The sequence below is a fragment of the Nelusetta ayraudi genome, unplaced genomic scaffold (genome assembly GCF_046127955.1).
Source record: "Nelusetta ayraudi isolate G7.1 ecotype Tasmania unplaced genomic scaffold, CSIRO-AGI_Nayr_v1 ptg000079l, whole genome shotgun sequence".
Taxonomy (NCBI): Eukaryota; Metazoa; Chordata; class Actinopteri; order Tetraodontiformes; family Monacanthidae; genus Nelusetta; species Nelusetta ayraudi.
In genome coordinates, this window is record NW_027466129.1 from 1,590,001 (window position 1) to 1,598,366 (window position 8,366).

At 50.5% G+C, this 8,366-nt stretch overlaps 2 protein-coding genes across 3 annotated transcripts in view; one reads left to right on the top strand and one right to left on the bottom strand.

The window, feature by feature from the left end:
• Window positions 1-768, top strand: part of LOC142900040 (peptidyl-prolyl cis-trans isomerase FKBP14-like) — a 3,361-nt gene extending 2,593 nt beyond the window's left edge. The window contains exons 3-4 of the mRNA XM_076044059.1: window positions 298-425; window positions 610-768. Coding sequence (XP_075900174.1) covers window positions 298-425; window positions 610-768 — 287 coding nt within the window. The remainder of the gene's footprint in view (window positions 1-297; window positions 426-609) is intronic.
• A 298-nt stretch (window positions 769-1,066) lies between these two features.
• On the bottom strand, window positions 1,067-8,366 carry wipf3 (WAS/WASL interacting protein family member 3). 2 transcript variants are annotated; one of them, XM_076044056.1, is made up of 8 exons: window positions 8,113-8,366; window positions 5,228-5,377; window positions 4,457-4,607; window positions 4,187-4,351; window positions 3,432-4,091; window positions 2,465-2,602; window positions 1,684-1,788; window positions 1,067-1,583 (listed from the first exon to the last, which is right to left on the bottom strand). In XM_076044056.1, exons 1-8 carry the CDS (start codon window positions 8,158-8,160, stop codon window positions 1,543-1,545), a joined length of 1,458 nt encoding a protein of 485 aa, XP_075900171.1. In that variant the 5' UTR covers window positions 8,161-8,366; the 3' UTR covers window positions 1,067-1,542. The 2 variants fall into 2 exon arrangements, with proteins under 2 accessions (XP_075900171.1, XP_075900172.1); XM_076044057.1 differs by having other exon boundaries at window positions 5,228-5,365; window positions 8,071-8,366.

An 8,366-nucleotide genomic window follows, 5' to 3' on the forward strand; every position in this document is an offset into this window, starting at 1 on the left:
ATTTGAGACAGGAGATAATTGTAGATGACTTCAGCTTTGGGGGTCATTGTTCAGTATGTTTTCAGAGCAGAGAAAAATAAACATGCAGAAAATAACATTTTTATTGTTATTAGAAATGTAAAAAGAAAAACTTTTTACTTCAGTACATTTCAGAACTTATACTCTTACTGGACTAAGGAGTTGAATCCGCACTTTTACCAGAGTACTTTTTTGAGTACTCTTTTTTTTTTTTTACATACATACCCATACTTTTACTTGAGTGCAGAATGTGAACACTTTTGCCCCCTCTGCCTCCAGGTAAGATCCCACCTGACAGCACGCTGACCTTCATGGTGGAGCTGCTGGAGATCAGGAACGGGCCGAGGTCCCACGAGTCCTTCCAGGAGATGGACCTGAACGACGACTGGAAGCTCTCCCAGCAGGAGGTGGATCGGTCAATCAATCAATCAATCAATCAATCAGCCTTTATTTACAAACTTCACAGTCTCTGGAAGGCATTTTGAAGCTCTTATTTTGAAAAGAAAAGATGAAACTGGACGATTTTTTTCACAGAATTATTTTTCTCCCCCCCTTCCGTCTGTCACTGCTCACCTCCATCCCGTGTCCCAGGTGAGGGAGTACCTGCGGAAGGAGTTTGAGCGCCACGGCTACCCGCCCAACGACACGCTGCACGAGAACATGATGAAGGACATTTTCGCCAAAGAGGACAAGAACAAGGATGGCTTCATCTCGGCCAGGGAGTTCACCTACAAGCACGATGAGCTGTAGAGCCGTCCGGCCGGTCGGCGCTCTGGCGCCCCCCTCAGGTTCAACCAGTCGGACGCTGCATTGTCGTTGTCTTGGTGTGCTTCATGTCTTTGGTTCTGATTTTTCTTGACTTTCTGAATCTTTAAGAGCAGATTTTGCATTTGGAGCTGCACAATCAATAAAGTCACACTGTTTTTTTGTTTTGTTTTTTAAAAAAAACAATGGTTCACTGTTTTATTGTCTTGTTATTCCTGCTGCGTTGCCCTGACATAATAGCCCAGCAGGTGGCAGTGTTTTTTCACAGATGTTAGCACAGTGGAATACAGAACAGTAATAGTTTGTTCTGTTCATCGCCATTAAACATTGAACATGTTCTGCAGAACATCTAAGGATTTATATTCTTTAAAAAAACACACAAAGACACATAACTCGAGCACCGTGAAGTACAAATAAAGACATGAAGAGGTTTGAATAACTGCAAAGCAGGTTGGCGGCTCCAAAAAAACCCCAAAAAACAGTCCCTTTGGCTGCAGCTTGTCATCACATGGAAAATGACAACAACAAAAATATTGCAGTACAACTGTCAGGAACTGAGTGAAAACCGTCTGGGCGAAGAGCGCCCCCTGCAGCACACACACAGCACTCCTGCTCCTCCTCCTCTCACACGCATTCAACACATTCCACACTGGAAAGAGGTCAAGAGGTCACACGGCCTGCACAAGGCGGGACCTTGCATTCACACACGTTCACCCACACACAGCAGGGCGTGTGTGTGTGTGTGTGTGAGTGAGTGAGTCATCTGAGGTGTGTCCTGGTCCCGGGAGGTTTGGGGTTGGCTGAGGAGAGAAGAGGAAGAAGGAGGAGAGAAGGATCAGGATGAGAATCATGGGGAAGCTCTTGAGGAGACGTGGGGAGCGGCGGGGAGCTGCTGCCCACCTCTGTTCTCCTTGCTGGGGTAGACCCGAGGGAAGGGCTTGAACTCCTCCGGAGGAGGCAGGTCCTCCAGCGGGTGGAACTGGAACTTGGACTCAAAGTCATCAGCTGAAGGAGGTGAGAGACAGTCGGCGTTATTGGCCGGTGCCACCCGACTTAATCGCACCTGTTCGATCCCCTGATTCTCTATCAGCCTTGCTGAAGGCTTCTGCACATGCTCTGCACAATCTCAACATCCAGATCTGAACATCTGAACATCTGGAGATCATCATGAAAATCGTCATCAACATCAGGCCAGAATTCAGTTGAGAATTTAGGAATTGAAAACAACCAATCAGCCTCGACAGAGTCGTGAGGAAGCAGGAAGTGACTGCTGAAAGCTTGAGAAGCCTTCAAAAACCATAGAAGAAGAAGAAGAAGAAGAAAAAGCAGAAGAAGAAACACAGGAAATTAGCATAGATGCTACAGTGCAGAGCAAAGTCCTCCTGACTCCAGACTGGCTGTGGACACGGTTCAGATAGACTCTGCCCACCACCGTCGCTCGCGACCACCACTAGCGGCACACAGACCAATAGGAAGCCAGCAGGGCTCCTCCCTTGACGGACATCTGACTCAAATCCAGCCAATTTAGGAAAACATTCCACCAGATGTGTCAGGTGACTCATATGTTATTATTATTATTATTGTAGTTAGTAGTAGTAGTAGTTGTTGTAGTAGCAGTAGTAGTAGTAGCAGTAGTGGTAGTAGGATCATGTCCTGCATGTGCTGACGTGTCGTCACCCACCCAGACTCTGCAGGAGTCCGTTCCTGAGGCCGGAGGCAGGAGGTGGAGGTGGAGGAGGAGGCGGAGGAATGCGGCTGGACAGCTCGGTGGTGGGGGAGCGTGCAGGAGGAGCAGGGGGAGGAGCCAGACGACCTCCACCTGTGTGACAAGGTGACGGTCTGTGAACCTGTTTACACGTTTGAAAGGCTTAAAAAGCCTCAAAATCGTTCAACCGGAGGCTGAAACAAACATTTTAACTGTTGTTTTTGCTCCAAGCACACAATTTCAAAGGACACAGAGGCACTCGGAGGGGGATTTTGAAACAATGCTAGACATGTAATTTGTGCGTCAGTCTGGTATTTCATCCTGGTCTGTTTTTTTGCCTTTTGAAGTAACTATCAATAATCACATGAACAGTTGTGCTCAGTGTTGACGTTTGGCTGTAAACAAAGTACTCAAATTATAGACGACAACTGCTCATTTAGTTCCTCCAAACCGAATCTTGACAGATTTTTTTCTCATTATGTAAGTTTGTTTTGTTTATTTCCTGCGAGCAGAAGACGAGGTTTGTGTTCAAAGTCTTTAAACAACACTTCCAGCAAATCAGAATAGAGATTTGACATTTAAAAAAAAAAAGACACAACGAAATCACTAGCATTGTGCATCACATCTGGTGTCTAATTAATGCGGAATATTTGGAGATTTTGAGGAAGAAACAGCGACATCAAGACATCTTAGATTGCAGCGTCCAGTGGGCTGCACACTCCAATCAATCGCAATTAATTGCAGTTTGAATTGCATGTGTAAAATTCTGTTATTTTGAATTTCAAGGTGTTTTTAACCCCATAATGTAAAGCATTTCTTACCAGAAATCGGCCAGAGGGGCCGACTACCGGTTAGTAAAAATCATAAATGAGGTCAAATGTTACACACCGGACCTTTAAGTGTGTAACGTTTGGTCACAGCTGTGAGTCACAGCTCCACCTACCAGCACCTCTGGGAACTGCAGGCGGCCGGCGGGTGGGGGCGTTGCAGGGGTACGATGGCGGCAGCGAGCGCAGGGTCGGCGAGGGCACAGGGGCCGAGCGGGGCAGCGGGGGAGGGAGCGAGGAGGGACAGGTGGGGGCGAAGGAGGCCGGGAGGGGAGGCGGGGGAGGAGGGGGGGTGCCCAGTGGGCCGTCCACCGACAGCAGCGGTGGCGGCGGCGGCGGGTAGAAGAACGCCGAGGAGCGATTGACCGGGAGGGCAGAGGGGGGGATGGAGGGGGGAGGGGGCAGCGGAGGAGGAGGGCAGGAGGGCTGGGTGACGGTGGCGGGGGTGGAGTGGGTGTGCTGCAGCGGCAGCCAGGTGGGCTTGGCGGCCTGGGAGGGCGGAGGGGGCGGGGGAGGAGGAGGGCAGGAGGGGGCGGGAGGGGGAGGGGGGCGGGCCTGGGGAGGTGCCGGCGGGGGAGGAGGAGGTGGAGGCGGGCACCCCGGGAACGGGGGTGCGTGCCTGCTGGCGTGAGAGGGCGAGGGAGGGGCCGAGGAGGGGGCGGGGCCAGGAGGGCGGTGGGCGGAGCCTCTGACCTCCACCGTCCTGGGGGGCTCCGAGGGTGGCGGCGGGGGGTTCCAGAGGGGCTTCTGGGAGGAGGAGGAGCCAGCTCGGGACACTAGACACACACACACACACACACACACACGTCATTTTTACATATAAATGCAATAAACACCAATAGGGGGGGGGGGGGACACTGCCCTCACCCACCTGGGGTCTTTCCTGCTGACTCCCTCTGTCCTGTGGGCCTCAGGGTGGGGAAGCCTCCTGCAAACAGGCCCCCCAGGGAGGGCCCACTGGCCGCCGGGGCCCCCGACCCCCCCTGGTGGGCCCCCGCCTGGCTGCTGGACACGTCTCCAGGGCCAGACTTGGACTCTGGAGAAGCCACACACACACACACACACACACACACAGCGGCGGTGGTGTTACAGTAACAACATGAGAAGGTCATCGGACGCGCTGTGCAGGTGCAGTTCTCACTCTGGACAGCGGGGGCGCTGCGGTCGTTGACCTGCGTCACTTTCTTCAGTCGGGACCCTTTCTGGATGTCAGCCAGCAGGGCATTCCTGCCTCCTCCTCCTCCTCCTCCTCCTCCGCCTCCTCCAGGGAGCTTAGGAGGCTCAGCCAGACACTGTTGCACCGAGGGAGGAGAACGTTTCACACGGCTGCTGTAAAATGGACTTATTTTACAGCAGCCGTAGTAGCAGCAGATGGATGACGTGTTTTGGTGATCCACTTCATAGGAGGAAAAAACATATCACAGAATATGGAGAAAAAATGTTCTTTAATGTCAAATGAAAATTAACCAAAGCAAAATTATAACAAAATCAGTGTCTTTGAAGCCCCACGGTATTGAGGTATTTACTGAAATGACTCTTAAAACATTGAAAAATACTGAAATATAGCTATTTTATAGCTTACTGACCATTAATATAATTTCTTCAAGTTCAAAGGGCTGGGTTAAAAAACTTAATGGGCCGCATATGGCCCACAGGTCATAGTTTGCCTATGTCTGGGTTCGAGGAAAACTATCTTTCTGTAGGAATTGTTGAAAAATTCACGTGTTTTTTTTTTTAGCTAGCTAGCTTTTTAGTTAGCTGTTACTCATTTAAACATGAGAACACTGTGGAACTACTGTGGAAACCTAACACTCATTCTGTGTGTGTGTGTGTGTGTGTGTGTGTGTGTGTGTGTGTGTATGATCAATAATGCATGCTGCTCCAGTTGCATGAGAGTGACACCTGGTCGTACCTGAGGCCGGGCGGCGCTGGACGACGGGGGAGGGGGAGGAGGGGGAGGAGGCGGGGCCGCAGGGGGAGGCGGAGGGGGAGGCGGGGGAGGAGGTGGGGGCACCGGCATGCTGAGGGTCTGAGACGCACACTCACACACACACACACACACCTGCGGAAACACAAAAAAGCACAAACGTTACATTACAGACCCGTCCCTGTCGCTACGGTTGCTACAGTTTCTCCCCCTGCTGGTCAGAAGCTGCTACTGCCACTGCAACGAGCCACCACTCAATGACCTCAGCTGACCCCTCTCTCTCTGAACAGGAAGTGCTTTCGCCACCTAAAAGGCTGCAAAAACATGAAGCAGTGGCATTCTTCCTGTGGGGAGGCATCGGACACGTGACCTCCCCTCCCCCGTCTGCGCGTCCGTCCGTCCGTCCTTCTGTCCTCCTCCAATGCACCGGGAACAATGGGCCGCGTTGTGCAGCCGACAGCTCGACAGGCCCCGCCCACTGGCTGCTGCTTCTGCTGCTGAGTGGAAAACACTCGGAACAACGGAAGCTCCACAGGAAGGAGGTGCTGCTGTTTTCTCTCAGCTGCAGGAAGCGTGAACGGGATTGCGTCGCTGCACATGTTGTCGGTCGCACAAAACTCGGAGGGAATCCAGCAAGAATCGAGAGGGTGTGAAACACTGCCAAGGCCTGAAAACGACAAAGGGGGCCTAGTTTGACAGAAACTAGGGGCGCAAATTATTGATTAGTTCTCGCCATGTTGTGTACAAAAAGTCGAGCCAGTGGTAGAGAAAAGACTTTAGCGCCCTCTCAACTTCCTGTTCCTGTCACAGTCAAGACCGTCAGCCCCCCTCCGCCCGGCTGTAGCTCCGCCCCTTCCTCCTCTGAGACGGCTGATTGGTCCGGTCGTACTCTGACCAGGTTGGAGCTTTTCAAGATGGACCTGAGAGACATAGGAAGAAGAAGAAGGCTGAAGGCCTATTCTTCTTTTTCTTCTTCTTCTTCTTTTTCTTCTTCTTCTTCTTCTTCTTCTTCTTCTTCTTCTTCTTCTTCTCTGATTCTCTTTGGGCTTTTTGGGGTGGATTGTGATGGTGATTCACCTGCAGTCACTTGCTGCTTTGGTCCTGGGACATAGCAGCAGAACCCACAGTACCTGCTCCTCACCACTAGGGACAGCCTCAGAACTCCTCATTCCTTAGAACTGGAACCTCAGGCTGCTGCGTGAGAAGAGAGTTCGGGATGGAAAAAAAAGAGGTTTTCGTGCTTGAAATCCTGTCGATCCAGCTGCCTCGCAGGCCTGCAGACCTCCACCCAACCTCGGTGACATCATGAATTCTTGACAGGCAGATCCCACCTCCTCCTCTTCCTCCTCCACCTCCTCTGTTGGGGATTGAAAACAGGATTCTGCACATTCCCTTCCTGAGAACTTTAATACAGCACAGAGGAGAGTGTGAGCAGGTGGTGTCTCCATGTCCGTGTGTGTGTGTGTGTGTGTGTGTGTGTGTGTGTGTGTGTGTGTGTGTGTGTGTGTGTGTCCTCCCTGTAATCAGCTGCTGGGCCGTCTCGTGTTGCTATTTCCATCTCCCTATCAGTGTCAGGCAGCCCAGGACTGGGTGACACCCCCAGGAGGGGGAAAGGGGGACCAGCGGGTGTGTATATGTGTACGTGTGTGTGTGTGTGTGTGTGTGTCGGGGTGGGTGGGGGGCCGGGGCAGGAGAACAGGTGGGACACCTCTCCACCTCTTCTCTCCACCTCCAGCTGCAGCTCCAGCTCCAGTAGCCGTCTCTTGTGCCCTCAGGCTGTCTCGGCAGCAGAGACTCTGAAGCTTTAACGAATTTAAGTTGTTTTTCCTCATGTCTCTCAAAAAAAAACAACGATATTCTAATTTAAATATACACGTCCTTATGCTCCATTATGTGAATTGAAGTGCTTTGTATTGCATATTCGCCTCTTAATTTTTTACTGTACTTGGTTTTTGTTTCCCTTACAAAACCCGCGTTTTCATTTATTTTATTTAACTTGATCTGTGTTCAATTATCCTCTTTGAGAGTCTGTTCTTTCATATTTTCAATAAAGTTCTGTTAAAAAGAAGAGAGAGAGAGAGAGAGAGAGAGAGAGAGAGAGAGAGAGAGACTTTGGAACTGGAGGAGCTGCTGAAAAACACCTTTGCAACGCTTTACAACGCTTTTCTGCAAAAGACGGGTCGGCGGAGCAGGAAACGAGCCGCGGGATTTACTTGACAGCGTTGATAAAATCCACCGAACCGACTGGCAGGTTCGGTGGAATTCCCAGCCACGTGATCCAACGTGCACAGCGTCGACTTTCCAGCAAAGTTGTGCATTTGAGATTATTTCAAACCGAGACAGTTTCGGTGGGAATCAACTGATCCCAAACGTCTTCCACCAATATTGAAATAAGACACAGCCTCACGTTGTCTATGTAATTCTAAAAGTATTCGTGAATTTGGAGTGTCTTTTTTTTTTTTCCTAAACCGGGCGTTTGAAAAATAGGGGGGGGGGGATTATTTATGAAGCTAATATTGGAGAAATGAAACCATTTCACAATGATTTTCCGATACTTTAATCTGAGGCAAAAATGCCACAAATATAATTTTTGCAAAAGTCGGACAAAAGAGAAGAGAACTATAGAACCATCTCCCAGCTGCGGCTGCATTTTGCGTTTTCCTACGCGACTTTGCGCACACAGTGGCGCAGTTTTTCCAAGACAACAACGACAACAACAACAACAACAACAACAACAACAACAACAACAACAACAACAACAACAACAACAACAGAAAAAACAACAACAACAACAGTCCCGTCATGCTTTGGGACATGTGCTCAGTTTTACCTGTGGGGAGATTGGAAAAAAAAAATCCACCTGTTTACACAGAGGAGCTTCTGTGGGCAGCGGCGCGGAGAAGAAGAGAAAGCGTCATGACGCACCGGTTGGGCAAAAAAAGTTGTTTCGCGACGGGAGGAGCAGCAGAAGGAGGAGGAGGAGGTGGAGGAGACTTTAATTGACCTCCGCGTGTCTCAGGAGGTCAGGAGGAGCCGCGAAACAAAGTAGCGCCACAACAGTCTCTTTTTATGTCTCGCGAGCTGTTTTTGCTTTTGGGCTCCCCACCGCGAGCACGGTGGCGCG

Excerpts from the sequence above, each read along its gene's own strand:
- wipf3 (XM_076044056.1), bottom strand. The coding sequence starts at position 8,160 with ATGACGCTTTCTCTTCTTCTCCGCGCCGCTGCCCACAGAAGCTCCTCT. Across the intron at positions 4,352-4,456 it reads CAGCGCCCCCGCTGTCCAGA|AGTCCAAGTCTGGCCCTGGA; the intron begins GTGAGAACTGCA and ends TGGCTTCTCCAG. Across the intron at positions 1,789-2,464 it reads CGGACTCCTGCAGAGTCTGG|CTGATGACTTTGAGTCCAAG; the intron begins GTGGGTGACGAC and ends CACCTCCTTCAG.